Source organism: Populus nigra, chromosome 1 (assembly GCF_951802175.1).
Source record: "Populus nigra chromosome 1, ddPopNigr1.1, whole genome shotgun sequence".
Taxonomy (NCBI): Eukaryota; Viridiplantae; Streptophyta; class Magnoliopsida; order Malpighiales; family Salicaceae; genus Populus; species Populus nigra.
The window spans coordinates 19,298,247-19,314,546 of NC_084852.1; the positions used below are offsets into that span (position 1 = coordinate 19,298,247).

General features: G+C 30.7%; 1 protein-coding gene across 1 annotated transcript; it reads left to right on the plus strand.

Moving 5' to 3' along the window:
* On the plus strand, window positions 1-1,609 carry LOC133694259 (receptor-like protein 19). Its single transcript, XM_062115754.1, has one exon. It carries the CDS (start codon window positions 255-257, stop codon window positions 1,416-1,418), a length of 1,164 nt encoding a protein of 387 aa, XP_061971738.1. The 5' UTR covers window positions 1-254; the 3' UTR covers window positions 1,419-1,609.
* Window positions 1,610-16,300: the final 14,691 nt, after the last annotated feature.

Genomic DNA, 16,300 nt, shown 5'->3' on the forward strand with positions numbered 1-16,300 from the left:
ACAGAACAACTACCGAGTCCAAAGCTCAGCCAACCAAAATTCCAGATCATGCACTTGGTCATCCTAGCGAACAGTACTAAATGTCTTGATACAAACATGTACATGTCTGACCATACACCAACTCCACTCTTTGAAGTGCTGTCCAGCCATACATAAACTCACCGAAGCCCCTATTCCACACAGACAACCCTCCAACTTTCTCCACGCTGCCATTTCTTACCTCTTAAGCCCCTTAAGATCTCTAACCAGCGAAAATGCTGCCTAGCATCCTTTCGTTCCTGCTTTCCTACTTTATTGTCTTCAACACCGAAAATCTCGTAGCCGTGGCTCTCACTTCGCCACAAGACATCTCAGCTCTCAAAGCCTTCAAAGCCTCGGTCAAGCCAAGTTCAATCCAGCCATGGTCTTGCCTAGCTTCATGGGACTTCACCACCGACCCCTGTGCCTTTCCTCGTCGGACCCACTTCATTTGTGGCATCACCTGCTCCCCTGACTCAACTCGAGTTACCCAGCTCACTCTTGATCCAGCTGGCTACTCAGGCCAGCTCACCCCACTCATCTCCCTACTCACTAGCCTCACCATCCTCGACCTTGTAGACAACAACTTCTATGGCCCTATCCCCTCCTCCATCTCCTCGCTTATCAACCTCCAAACCTTGACCCTGAGTTCCAACTCGTTCTCTGGCGCAGTCCCTGACTCAATCACCAACCTTAAATCCCTCGAATCTTTAGACTTTTCACATAATTATTTATCTGGGTACCTCCCAAAAACCATGAATTCAATGTCAAGCTTAAGAAGACTTGATCTTAGCTACAATAAAATGACTGGCCCCTTACCAAAACTACCTTATAACTTACTAGAACTGGCTTTGAAGGCCAATTCCTTGTCTGGCTCGTTATCAAAATCATCTTTTGACAGGTTAACTCGTGTAGAAGTCGTTGAACTCAGTGAAAACTCGTTCACTGGCACATTAGAACCCTGGTTCTTTCTCTTACCTGCACTTCAACAGGTTGATTTAGCCAATAACAGTTTGACACGTGTCGAGGTATCAAAGCCTAGTAATGCTAAAAGTGACCTCGTTGCTGTTGATCTTGGGTTCAATAAAATCGAGGGAAATGCCCCCTTGCATTTTGCCGATTATCCACTGCTGTCTTCATTGTCACTAAGGTACAACCGGTTACGTGGCCCGATCCCATTGGAGTATAGTCGAAAGAAGAGTTTGAGAAGGTTGTTTCTCGATGGGAATTTCTTGATTGGGAAGCCACCACCAGCTTTTTTCGCCGCCGACACATCTTTTTCCGGTAGCCTAGGGGATAATTGTCTGCAAGCATGCCCAGGTTCGTTTCAGCTGTGCATGCCTTCACAGAAGCCAAGTTCTGTATGCAAGCAAGCCTATGGTGGAAAACCAAGGTCTTAATTTGTCAGAATGTTATATAGATATTTTTATTTTTTTTATTAATTACACGAAATAACACTAATGTGTATTGAGAGATTTTAAATAGTGAATGGTCACTTTTGGAAATGAAAGGATAAACGAGCCTCACCTGGCCCTGGATTGTTTTCTGTTGCTTTGCTACCTTGAAATGACACTTTTCTAGATTTTTATTATGATCAGTGTTTTGTGATTTTTTTATTTAAATATTATATTATACAAAACTCAAAACAATATGCACATATTTTCCTTTAGTAAATTTTTTTGAGTTTGCATTTTTTCTGCCAACTTAAAAAGTAATTGAATCAAATTTATTGATTAAAAAATAAAATTAAAAGACATGGGATCAAAATAGAAAAAGACACCATAAATAAATGATGTGTCAAATTCACATAAAAATTTTAATTTAGTCCTTAGATTTTATAAATTATACCTATACAATCTCTTATTATTTTTTTCAATTCAATTTTGATATAAGATTTTGTTATTTCTTAGTCTCTGTTTTAAGAAATGAGAGGGAGATAATCAAAATTTGCGCAGATTACAACAACAAAACAATTATTTTTTTTTAAAACAGTTCTATTTGATGAAGAGAGTTTAACTTAAGTGTTTTTTTTACCTTGAAAGTGCCTAAAAAACATATCTAAGTTCCTAAGATTTTTTGTTTCAAGTTGATTTTAGGTTTTAGAATGGTTTTTTGGGTTTTGTGAGGTCATGAATAAGTTTATCAAAATGCCTAAGGTGTTTTCTAGGAATTTTGGATTAAAATGAGTTGAAAAGTGATTTTTTTGATCAAAAAACCTTTAGCTCTAATTTTTCAACCACTATGGTTATTAGAATCTTGGTAAAATTAGATGACATGTCGTGGATCCTATTTGCAATGTTCATAACTCATTTGTGAGTTATTTTTTAATTTTATCTTCTTTCTTTCTAAAATAAATAATAATAATAATAAGGTTAGGCTCTTGTTTTTATCTAAAATTATAGCTTAATTTTTTTTTATTTGAAATCCTCTTAACTTACTTTTGCCAAAATACTAGTTCTCATTTTATTTTGGAAAAAAAAAAGCAAATTTAAAGAATAACCCATAAATGAGTTATGACAATTATCTCCTTTTTACAATGCTTACGATATAAAGTTTTGTAAGAGACTTTAAATAGTAATCTTTATTTATATATAAAAAAAGATATAATAGGACCCACCAGATCAAGAAATGATCAATTCTTTTAGAAGTGCTTAAAGTAAGGGTTCAGAAGCGCGCTTAGAGAAGAAAACACACTATATTGCTTTCATGTAAGGTAGTAACTTATTTTTTTGATTTTTTATTTTGAAAAAAAATGAATTTGAAGAATAAACCAAAATAGATTATGATATGCAATTAAAAAAAAATATTAAGGGCCTAAGCGCGGAGGCCCTTACAAAATAGATTAAGCGGGTTGGCCTGGCCTTTTTCTTTTTAAAAAAAATTATTTTTTAAGTGATTTTTTTATATGTATTTTTTTAAAATTATTTTTTTAGTTATATTAAAATATATATTCATTCTCTAGTTTGTTTTGTTTATATACTCTCTTTTAAATGTCAATTATTTTTTAGTTATTTTGTATACATTTGATTTTTTATTAGACTATTCTAATTCATTTATAATTTTTTTATGTTTGTATAAATGAAAAATATTTATTTTTGGATAATATTTCTAATTTGTGTAACCTTACATAATATTTTTTTTCATTTTATTTTATCCGATTAATTTTATGTGTATCAGTTTCTATTATCGTTTGATTAGATAAAAATTTAATTCTAGTAAACAAAGTCATTCAATACAACTAAATCAAAGACCCTTGTTTCAAGGTTAAATATTTTAATTTATATATTTCTATTGATTTTTTTATTTTCATCTTCATTTATTATTAATTTTTTTATCATTTTAAACACACGTGGTTTTCAATGTATTTGATTATATTTATGCATAAACTTTTCAATTTACACTTGTATTTTTTTTATATACAAATATATGTAAGAAAAGCTTGCATATATAATTTTTTATAGAAAAAAATATCTGATTGGCAGCATAACCGAATCAAATAGCTGGTTTATACTAATGTTTGTTATATAATTACTTATACTTCTAAAATTTAATTACTTAATACTTTGTATATGAAACATGCATTAAATATCGATTATCCCAAAGAACACAAATCAGTAACACTGTAGAGGAAAGTGGCGAAAAAGTGAACACGCTTCAGGAAAGGGGTAAAAATGATATTCGGTGGCTGCTCCTTTAAAGCATTTTTCACCTCAATTATCTCGGATCTATCATTACTGCTTTGCACCAGTCAAATGTGGGGATAACATCTGTGCTAGGTGCTTGATTTCGCTTTGTTATCCGAACCAAAAAAAAAAAAAGAGAAGGAAAAGTTAGGTATAAGAGCAGAGAAAAGTCGTTGAAGGTAGATGTCCGCGGTCATCTGTCGGTGGAGCGGTGAACATCTTGAATGTGGTGGGTCTTCGCCATTATAATCAACGATCCTTGCCAGTTAACTGTACGTGGGTGATATTTGTGTTCAAATTCTAGCCCAAAGTCTCAGGACGAGATTCCTACAGCCAGCGGAGCTAGAGTTTGTTAAATGAGAAGGTAAATTATTAATAAATACTATATTATATAGATATGTATTAAAAATTAATTTAATATATATATTAATTCATATTAAATAAAATTACTTTAAAAATACTTTAAAAATAAAAAAACTTATATTATAATTGTTCTTTTCAAGTTTTTATATTTTAAAACCGCTTTATAATAGTTTCATTATCAATCTTATTAAAGATATTTTTTTCAATGTATACAACCAAACTATCATTCATCTACTTATCTCTCATCCTATTCCGCAATCTACTCTTGACAATATGCGTAGCAGAAAAAACTCTCTCCACTGTAGCAGTTGCAACTAGTAGAAGTAATGACAATTTGATAAGCATATATACTAATAAAAATATCAAATTATTCTTTATTTTTATCATTTTCTCTGCAAGACTAACAATACCTTCAATACTAGAAAACTCTTCATCACCGCATAGATCAATAATATACGTATCAAGTTGGTCATCAAATATTATAAGGTCCACTATAAAGAATTCACTAGGATAAAAAAAGCAAGATGAATAAGCTTTTCTTTGATAAAAGAGAGCAAGACGAATATTAATTTATTTCTTTATAATAAGAAAAGAAACACTTAATTGATTAAATTAACAAATTTAAATATTTATTTTGAATATATTCATATCAAAATCCCTAAATTATTAAAAATCCTAATATTTTTTTATAATTAATTATAAGAGAATAAAACTACAATTAGACAATGAAATAAATAGAAAAGATGGAGAAAATTTACCTAAAACATAAAGTAAAAAGCAAAAAAAATTAATTGATGAGAAATTTGTATATAGAAGAGGGCAGGGAACGACAGCTGAACAAAAAAACATCTTTATTAGACAGGAAAGATAAAAAAAGAAAAGGGAAAAGGGGGAAAAATTGGGGTAATGAGCTGTGTGTCTATATATATATATATATATATATATATATATATATATATTAATGAGTCAACAACAATAAACAATAAATGCTCCCTTCCATGTAGCAATAATTTACTAAATTAATATATTAATATTTTAATATAAAAAATATAAAAAAAAATTAAGGGGGCAATTGCCCTTATTAATCCACTGTGGCTCCGCCACTGCATACAACAGAGAGCATTTGGTGCTCATCGGACAATCTCACCATCCACGACTCGGCTTTGATTTTTAATAATTTCCCTTTCCTTCCACCATTTCCCCTAAACAAATAACAACATTTGTTTTATTGCATTACCTATTATTTTTTAAAATATTTTTAATTTAGAAATGTATAAAAATAATATTTTTTTATTTTTAAAATTTAATTTTAATTCCAGCACATCAAAAAAATACAAGAATATAAAAAAAATTAAAAAAATTCTAGATTTTATAAAATATATTTTTCATCACAAAAACAAATACTTACTTTACTTATAAGAAACAACGAACGCTTTGTTTACATGATTATTGAATAGTTGGTTGTTAAACACAAGAAAGGAGAGAGAGGTTACTATAAGTACAACAAAGACGGTGATTACTCTTTAGTAGTTTTATAGTAGTGTTTGAGAGGGTGTTAGTAATTATTTTTTATTTAAAAATATATTAAAATAATATATTTTTTTATTTTTTAAAAATTATTTTAAACATACACACATCAAATCAACAAAAAGAATATATAAAAAATTAATTTTAAATAAAAAAAATAAAAATTTAATAAAAAATAATTTAGAATAACCTCTTCTCAGAAGGGCTAGAATACTCTTTGCAAAAGTCCAAGCACACCACCGGACCTTTTATGACTAACCTTTTGATAACAACAGCGATATCTTTCAAAGGTTAGGCCCCCCGCCCCCAAGTTGGCATCGCCCTCCATATAAATGGCATATATAAATTGCTTGGCCTAGATTAGCCAAGAATTGCATAACTTCATCCCTGAATTTATGTACAATAATAGAGTTAAGTTTTCAGTCTCTGCTCATAATTGATTTTTAAAAAATAAAAAATTATAAAAAAGGAATTTATTTTTAATTAACATACAAATTAATTTGAAATATCATCCAATTGTAAGAAAAAAAATGACCGAGGATGACTTTGTTTAAGACGTCTACATGCTTGATTTATCCCTAAAATTTTTCAAGTCATTTAATTGATTTATTAAGTACTAACTTGGCCTTATAGTCTTGTACTAGTGTCTTGATCCGCGCTCCACAGAGAATAAATGATATATTTTTTAAATATAAAAAAATATTTTACATTTTAAAAAATATTTTTTAAAAAGACTTGAATTTGACGGTCAAACCAAACCCAAGACACTAGAATCTGGCAGCCATATCAAACCCAAGACACTTGTTATTGCATTTATAAAATATTTGTATTAATTAATTTAATTATGATAGTTTATAAAATATTTTTATTAATTATAGATTTATAAGAAAAAAACATGATTATTATAACAGGTTTGTTATTGCATTTCAAAAATATTTTTGAAAAAAATTATTTTTATTTTTATTTTTATTTTTTCTTTGCATTAAATTATTTTTATGTATTAATATTAAAAATAAATTTTAAAAATAAAAAAATATATTATTTTAATAAATTTTTTTAAAAATACTTTTGAACAAAAACAATATCAGTAACAACCATAAAATAAAATTTTTATTAAAGGAATAACAAATTCATAAACACAAAAAATAAATTATTTTAATGAGAAGATATAATTTGAATTTTTAGATATAAAACGTTAAATTAGATTTTTATGATAATTTGTTGTTTATAAATTATTTGTACTTCGTTTATAAATAATTTTTTGACTCATGTTACTTGGGTTTGACAAACATGCCTAACTCAAATTTATTTAAATAATCATAACTAACAACAACAATAATAATCATACTAATAATAGAAGATAGAATTTTTATTGAAAGAATAACAAATTCTTAAACATAAAACATTAATTATTTCAATGAGAAGATATGATATGAATTTTTAGATGTAAAACGTTAAATTATATTTTTATGATGATTTGTTTATAATAATGAAGATATGTTTATTCGGGTCTAGCAATCATGTATAATGCCAAACTCAGGTGCGGGTCTGCAGACCCAAACATATAGAGACCTGGGCGCACGAATCTAGCCCGAGCATTAAGGGTGTTACAGACATGCCTGTCTTCAGTGCCAGGTGTCTGACAACTACGTTATTCCCTAGTGCCAGACCTCAAAAAACCTGAACGGGCCATTCTGTTCCCAACGATTATTTCATTGCTAAATGTATCAAATGAAAAAAATAACCTCACCCTCAACTGCATACCTAACAAGTTTTTTATGGCAAGAACAACTATATTATTACACTCTATAATATGAGCATATCAAATTATCAAACTTAGTATATTTACCTTCAACAATCTACTCAATTTAAAGAAACATAAATCTAATATAAAAAGGGACTCAAAACACTTAATGAAAACTACAATACTAGATATCATTTCTCAAGGGGAAAAAAAAATCAAATCCTCCGTCTCCACCTCATTAATTATAGAGCAAGTCAATCTTATCGTAGACATGGAATAAGAAAATTGAAAAACAAAGTGACAAATATAGGATTACCCTGCTAGGTATATTCTATAATTATATCACCTTGAATTGGCAACAAATCCTGTGGCAAAACTTACCAAAGATGATTTCATGGAAGACACTTGAAAACCAAAAATCGTATGCCCAACATGTAAAGAAAAGTAGTACTAGGAGAAGTAATCCAAAAATATAGGTAGGAGGACATGAGTTTGATGAAATGCTAAATTCAAAACATTTAGATTTATCAATTAATCAAATCCAATAAAATATAGGCTTGATAAAATGCTAAATTCAAGGAAACTTCGAATTCAACATACTTAAGTTCAGTAATAAACTAAACCCAAGACAAGATATCAAATTCTAAATGAATATCTAAATTAAAAGTATTATAAGTTAGATAAACTATCATGTCTTTTAACCTAGATTGAGTTACATCTCACGTCTTGAATATCTAATACTAATGAATCCTACTTCTAGAACAATTACATGAATTATTCTTATATGAGATAATATCGTAATGATATCTCTATACTTATAGATAGATGTACAAAAAATTTGTTAAATGACCTACCACACTTATCATCTCTTTATATATATAAGAGATATTTGTCTATCATTAATGCACCGAAAGCAAGAGAATTTTCAGTCCTTTCATTCTCTGAAAACAAGATTCATGAATATAAATACCCTTCGAACCTTTCAAATAGGAGTTTTAGAACCTTTTTATTTCTCTTTAGCTTGTATATATTTCATAGTATTAATTATTCTAAAATACAAGAATAAACATAATTTGTTCTTGGAATTTAAAGTATTTTAAAGTTTTGTATTATCTTTCTCATAAAGTTATTAATTTTATCATCAGAGTATTTAAATTCTTCGATTGAGATTGTTTTTACAAATATTTAGAGCTTTGCCATTAAATTGGTTAAGCTAAGAAGAAAATAATCTACCTAAATATTTTAATTAACTATTACCCACAAATTAAATAATATGTTACATAAATATTTTGGGTTTTGAGATTGTTGTTTTTACAAATCACAGTACTAATTCTCAGTATTCTAATTAAATTAATGAGCAATCTTTAGGTATAGTTAATAAGCAATTTAAGATCTATACCAATCGAACTCGGAATAATAATTAAACAATTAACCATTTCATTTTATTTTAAAATTCATAAATTGATTTATAGATTGACATCTCCCACATCAATTTAATTGTGAATAGTTTTTTTAAAACCTAATAGAAAAATAATTTAGTTTTTGATGCATAGAAACGCTCTTACTATAAAATTTCATCATAAATAAGTCAAAATAGAATCGCACAGCGGGGAATAGAAATTCTAGTACAGTACATGATTATAATTTATGAGATAGTTCATTAGGTTGGAGCAGTTCATCGTCAACTTATAACGTGATAATTTTGACACGTGGGAATATTATTTTAATATATTTTTAAATAAAAAATATTTTTAAAAATAACTATTATTATATTAAAAAAAAATACAGTAGCAGCAGCAAAGTGAAGTGAGGGAGCAAATTAAAGAAAAAGAAGAATGATAGGAGTTGTTGCTAGATTATTGTAATGATAATACTGCAAATCATTGTATGATCGAGGTTGCCAACGCCTATCATAAATTTAAGTTTTTCTTCTAATCATTTACTGTATAATGTTGGAGATAATCGACCGAAAATCAATCCAACTTCGAGACAAAGAAAACTTTTCATACGCCCTTTTTTTCTCCTCGAATGCCTCGAATGCCTCGAATGCATCTATTAATAAAAAGTATGCTTCGACTCATCGAGGTGATTAGGGAAAACCCATTTAATTAAAAAAAAGAAGCATATGTGTTGGAATCCAAGATTCGGCAGGAGTGATTTGTTCCTACGTGTTCGTCAATAAGCAACCTGCAGGCAAAATACCTCAATGCATGTGAACTTAATTTATAAAATCCAAATTTCACGAAAGTTTAATCAGTTCCCCTAGAAAGAAACAACTGTTAGGCACCGCTGGGCTTAAAATATGAGGAAATATTTGTTAATGTGCAGAACATCTTTTATATTTTAATGAAGTGGCTCGTTCAAGTCCGAGACATCCATGAATAATATATAACTATGAGCCTTCTCGCATCAGTGGCACGCAATGCTTGTCATTTAGAGATTATAAATTCATCCTGCTCGTGTAATATCCGGCATCATCTGATCTGATGGGATTGTATAATCATCTAGTTTAATCATAATCAAATTAAAAATATATAAAATTTGATTCAATTTTGTCAAAGATAGAAAATGATGATAATGATGAGACGAGTTAAGGTTTCTTCTGACCCGTTCTCCATCTAGTCTCTTAATTGTTTTTATAGATTTTTTTTTAATATAATGAACTAATTTATATTTTATCTTCTATGAATAGTTTTTATTGATATATATATATAGTTTAGATTCCATTTTATGATTTTATAATTCCCCAAATGAAGATAAATGAAGATGTAGTTTGTTTTTAAGTTTATATTTTATTATTTTAAATAAATTTAAAAAATCATGATCGAATCTAATATTCTTTTATGATTTTATAATTTCCAAATGAAGATGTAGTTTAATGACATGTTGATGATGTTCTAAAAAAATGAATTAGTTTAGAAACAAGTTTTCTGTATTGGATAATCAGCTAATCATTTACTTTTGATAATCTGATTTGTTTTTCTTAGTCAAGATAGTTGATAGATGATTAAGGTAAGTCAAGTAGCTAATAGAAAGTACTTGCAAAAGATTCTCTTTGGTGAATGCAGAGACTCTCAGATGTTTAAATAAATATTTTTTTAGAGAAAAAAATACAATGATGTTTTAGATAAATAAACTCTGAAAATATGTATGCTAACAAATATTATGAGTGAAGAGATTGTGAACCTGAAGTTTAAAGAATTCATGGGGTATTTATAGTTCATAAATTCTGTTCTTTTATGGAGAAAAAGAGCTGAAGTGCAATCTTACCCTGATAGCCATAGTTATTAAACCCTGGACCGGTCCGAGTTTGTCAAAAGACTGGTTAGTGCAATGACCCGGTTGACCCAGCGGGTCAACCCATGACCTGAGTGAGACCCGGCCAATACCTGGTTTTTTTTTCAAATGTGAGATTTAAAATCCATTAGTATATATACTCTATGTTCCCAAGAAAAAAATTATATTTTTTCAATGTGGGATAAAAAACTTTTTGATTTAAATACTTCAACTTAAAAGGATAACATAGTATCTTTTTAATGTGGAATTTGAAACCCATTAGTATATAGACTCTATGTTCCTAAGAAAAAAATTATCTTTTTTCAACGTGGGATTGGAAACTCATTAGTATATATACTCTATGTTCCCAATAAAAAAGTTATTTTTTTTCAATGTGCGATTTGAAACACATTAGTATACATACTCTGTTCACAAGAAAAACATTATGTTTTTTCAATGTGGAATTTGAAATCCATTAGTATATATACTCTATGTTTCTAAGAAAAAAGTTATCTTTTTTCAATGTGGAGTTAGAAACTCATTAGTATATATACTCTATATTTCCAAGAAAAAAGTTATTTTTTTTTCAATGTGGGATTTGAAATACATTAGTATATATACTCTATGTTCACAAGAAAAAAACAATATTTTTTCAACATGAGATTTGAAACTCATTAGTATATATACTCTATGTTCCCAAGAAAAAAAGTTATGTTGTTTTAATATGGGATTTGAAACCCATTAGTATACATGCTCTATGTTCACAAGAAAAAAACTATGTTTTTTCAACGTGAGATTTGAAACTCATTAGTATATATACTCTATGTTCCCAAGAAAAAAAGTTATAAATACTTTAACTTAAAAATTTAACATAATATCTTTTTAATGTGAGATAAAAAACTTTTTAAAATATTCTTTTAAATTTCATTATTTACAATATGTATAGCCTATATCTACATGGATTTTTTTTCTTAATTTTTTCATATAAAATATTAAAACTTTAATTTTTTTTAATTTTTCCGGGTTGAACCGAGTTAACCCGGGTTGACCCATGAAACCTGAGACCCGGCCCCTTGGCCGGGTCAACCCTTGAGCCGAGTTTAATAACTATGCTGATAGCATTTAATAAGAGAAAAATATGGTAGGCCATTAGGAGATTTTTATACACCTATGAGTGTAGGGAGACTAGGATATAAAGAGTAGCTGAGCTCTTCTCCTAAGCTGGACCCAAAGGGTCCTTCCCTTGGTTAAGGCTAAGAGAGGTGGGCCTTTCCCCTAGATGAGTCCAAGGGAGTTGGATCCTTCCTTTGGTTTAGCCCAAGGGAGGTGGATGCTTTCCTTGGTTATGCCCAAGATAGTTGGGTTTGTTTATCGGTCGTGCCTAAAAGAGTCGAGTCTGTTCATTGACTGAATACAACTATACTGGGTTCGACAACTTGTCAGACTCATGTTGCCTTAGGCTCAACACATAGTCGAATCCAAGTGTATTGGGTCCTTCCATTGGCTAAACTCAACTATATTGGGCTTGGTAACTTGTAATATCCATGTTGCTTTGAACTCAGCACATGGCTGAACCTAAGTGAATTTGGTCATTTCTTTGGTTGAGCCCAAGAGAGGTGGGTCCTTTCCTTGACTATGCCCAAGAGAAAAGGGTCATTCCCTTGGCCAAGTCTAAAGGAGGAGTGTTATTCACTTGGTTGTGCCTAAAAGAGAAGAGTTATTACCTTGGTTGTGCCCAAGAAAGAAGGGTTATTCTCTTGGTTATGCCCAAATAAGATAGGTCATTCCCTTGGTCGAGAAGAGAAAAAGGGTCATTATCTTGGTCATGCCCAAGAAAGGAGGGTCATTCCATTGGTTAAGCCCAAGAAAGAAGGGTCTTCATAATTTTTTAGGCTCGTTAAATTTGGGTTTATTTGAAACCCTCCAAATCTTTGTGATATTTATATGCAAAGACTTGCAAAATTGCTCGCTATAATGAGTTTTTATTATATGAGAAGAGGGATGGAAACCCCAGGTAATACACTAGAGAACCCATGTGTAGGGGGCATGCACCATGTTTGAAGAAATTATAAAGTATGTAAAGGGGAATCATAAAGGGTTGACTTATACTTAGAAAAGTTTCTAAATGGCTGGAGGAACCTATTGGAGAAACTCATTAAGTTTGAGGAACCTAATAAAGGAAGAAGAACTCATTCCATTTGAGTAACTTCTATCTCTGAACTCATTAGAGGAAATCAACTCCCTTTAAAGAAATTCTGATTGGAGGATGGTGCTCGTACTTAGAAATCTCTAAATGGGGTGGTTCTATTACATGAGGGAAACCTCATATCAATCCCTTTGAGAGTGTGGGACTATTGCCTTTATAGGGAATAAATCAATCCCCTTTAAAGGGAGTGGTTGCATTTGAGTGGGGGTATGAGAGCCCTCCTTAAGGAGTGGTCATCATCATTTTTTTTAGAGTGGAGGCATGTGGCCTCGGTGATGATGACACGAGGCATGAGAGCCCTCCCATTAAAGAGTGGTCAGTGGAGGATGTTGTTATTGTATTAGGGGGATCTCTGATCCATCCCTTATATGGTGGGGGTGTTGCCTTAGGGAGACCAAGTTCATCCCTTCCTAAGAGAATTGCACATTCATAAGATAATTGTGCTACTACATCAGGTAGAGCAAGTCCATCCTTTATGAGTGGTGGTGAGGCTATTAGTCTAAGAAGACCAAGTTAATCCTTTTTTATAAGAATTTCACATTCTTATGATAATTATGCTACTATACTAGGAAGAGCAAGTTCATCCCTTGTGTGTGATGGGTTATAACATCCCCCGTACTGAAACTAATGCATCAACCTTAAAAAAGGAAACATGGTAAAAAAAAAATTCTCTTTATTGAACTCATACACTGTTTATTGAAATTTCTACTGAAACTTCAGCAGAGTTTCCCCTATGTCAGGTCCCAAGTTATCGACAAATCATTTGTACACATCCTATATTCATTGTTCATACACAATCCCATCATTCCAAGTCTCAATCTATAGACTTTTAAGATAACATTCACACAATTATCACGTTATAAAAATGAGAAGAATTCTAGGATTTAAGAGGTAACCATTAATTAACCATCGTAATTGCATTCATACGTTAGCATAATAAAGATTTTAAATTTCAATTTACTACTTACAGTTTTACAAAAATAATACTACATAACTTTATACATACAATTTAGGAATATTATTATATACAACCTAAAGGAAAAATTCTTTCATCTTTCTATTAACTTAAGTAACTATACAGAGGGAACACCCAAGCATCAACTAAGGGTTACGCTGCTGAGATGAACCTGTATAGTAATTTGCATAAATATAATTAAATTAATTAAGGAAATCTAGTATATTTTTCATTACACTAACAATTTGCTTTTTAATTCTTTTATTCATCAATTTCTATAGTTTCTCATTTGCCAATAATAACTAATTCTATTGATCGCCCTTTCGCATGGTACCAGTTTCAAACCAGAACATTGGTCCAACCATCAACCCATTTATAGGGCACTAGTTCCAATTCAGGACACTAGTTCAACCATCAGCCCATTCACAGGGCACCAGTTTCAAACCAAGACACTAGTTCATTCATCGTTCAAACACTACATATAAATACATAAATTTGAATTACATCTTATCAGGGACTAAGTTAAAGAATTACACAAGAATTTAAATTAGAAATCAAAGTGTTGGATACCTATTTGAAAACTATGCTCTGCTAGTTGTCCCCTGCTCCCGTGTATTTTCCACAATTTCATCTGTACCAATAGCTACACTAATTTAAATTTCAAGTCTTGACCATACATACACACATATACATACTACCTTCAAAATTCAACATTTTGTAATTCAAAAACAATTCCAAACAGAAGTTACCAATTTACAAGTTTTAGGTGGCTCAACATAACGGATTGTCCAATTGTTACCGTCTAAAAAATTGAACTGTTACTGTCTGACTTCTTCTCAGATTTTTAACATCATCTGGAGTTATAGAACTCCATTTCAAGTGAGATTGATCTCGTTGGAAAGCTAATACACGAGGCTACAAGTTCTGTGTAGAAAGGATAACTCAGTTTTGCTCCAAAGACAGTCAAAATTGCTCATCAACGAACGTTGGACTGTTACTGTTTGACCTCTCCTCGGATTGTTAACTATTTATAGAGTTATAAAACTCTATTTCAAGCGAGATTGATCTCGTTGGAAAGCTAAGACACGAGGCTACAAGTTCTATGTAGGAAGGATAGCCAAGTTCTGCCCCCAAGACTGTCAAAATTACTTATAAACAAACATTGAATTGTTACTATCTAACTGTTACTGTCTAAAAAATTGAATTGTTACTGTCTGACCTCTCCTTAGATTTTTAACTATATCTGGAGTTATATAACTCCATTTCAAGCAAAATTGGTCTCGTTGGAAATTTAAGACATGGGGCTATAAGTGCCCCTAAGATGGTCAAAAATTACTCATCAACGAACATTGGACTGTTACTGTCTAAAAAATTGAACTGTTAGTGTTTGACCTCTCCTCAGATTATTAACTATATCTGGAGTTATAGAACTCCATTTTAAGCGAGATTGATCTCGTTGGAAATTAAGACACGAGGCTATAAGTTCTATAGAAGGATAACCCAGTTCTGCCCCCAAGACAGTCAAAATTGCTCATCAACGAACGCTGGACTGTTACTGTTTGACCTCTTCTTAGATTTTTAACTATATCTGGAGTTATAAAACTCTATTTCAAGCGAGATTGGTCTCATTGGAAAGCTAAGACACAAGGCTAAAAGTTCTATGAAAGAAGGATAACCTAGTTTTGCCTCCAGACAATCAAAATTACTCATCAACGAACAACATTGGACTGTTACTGTAAAAAAAATTGAATTGTTATCGTCTGAAAACTGTTTAGTATTTTCAGTATAACCGAAGCTACATAGATTGGTTTTATGCATGGTTTGTTGCTTTACACTATAACATGAGTCTACAACTTTCATGAAGACAAGTATCTCAAATTTTATTATCTTAGGGTCCAAATCTTAACAAAGAAGTTGAGAGACAACTAGTCCAGTTTTGATTTCTAAGTTCAACAAATATAAATTCGGTTCCCATCATTTCATCCACCTATCATTATTTAATAAACTTCTTAAACCTATACTAAGGCATTTAAAAATCTCAATTTTTCAAGAAAATACAAACAAATTCAAGTGACTTAATAAGAGAGCTTGCTACTTTTTATTACAAAACAATGAGTCAAGAGATTGAGAACAACCTTTTTTTTCTCTTCTCTTTCCTTCCTTCTTCTAACCCTTCCCTTTCCATTAGTAAATTTTTTTTTCTAAGTTTTTTTTCTAAATCTTACGTGAAACGCTCTCAATTCACTTACTCTCACTTTCCTTTGGAATCAAAAGATGAATTTACAAGGTTTCCTCTCAATTTTTCTTTTCTCCTCTATCTTCCTCTCCTTGGTCGGCCATTACTCTAGGGATTTCTAGAGATTTCTTGTTATTTATAATTATGTTCTTTCCTTATTTGCATCTTACCCCCCATATTTACTTCTATTTTCACATTGTCCCAACCATTCCTTTTATCAATCCATTGACCCCCACTACTTCTCTTCCTCTTTACTAACTCCTTACTCTTTTATTATTGTTTTTAATTTCAC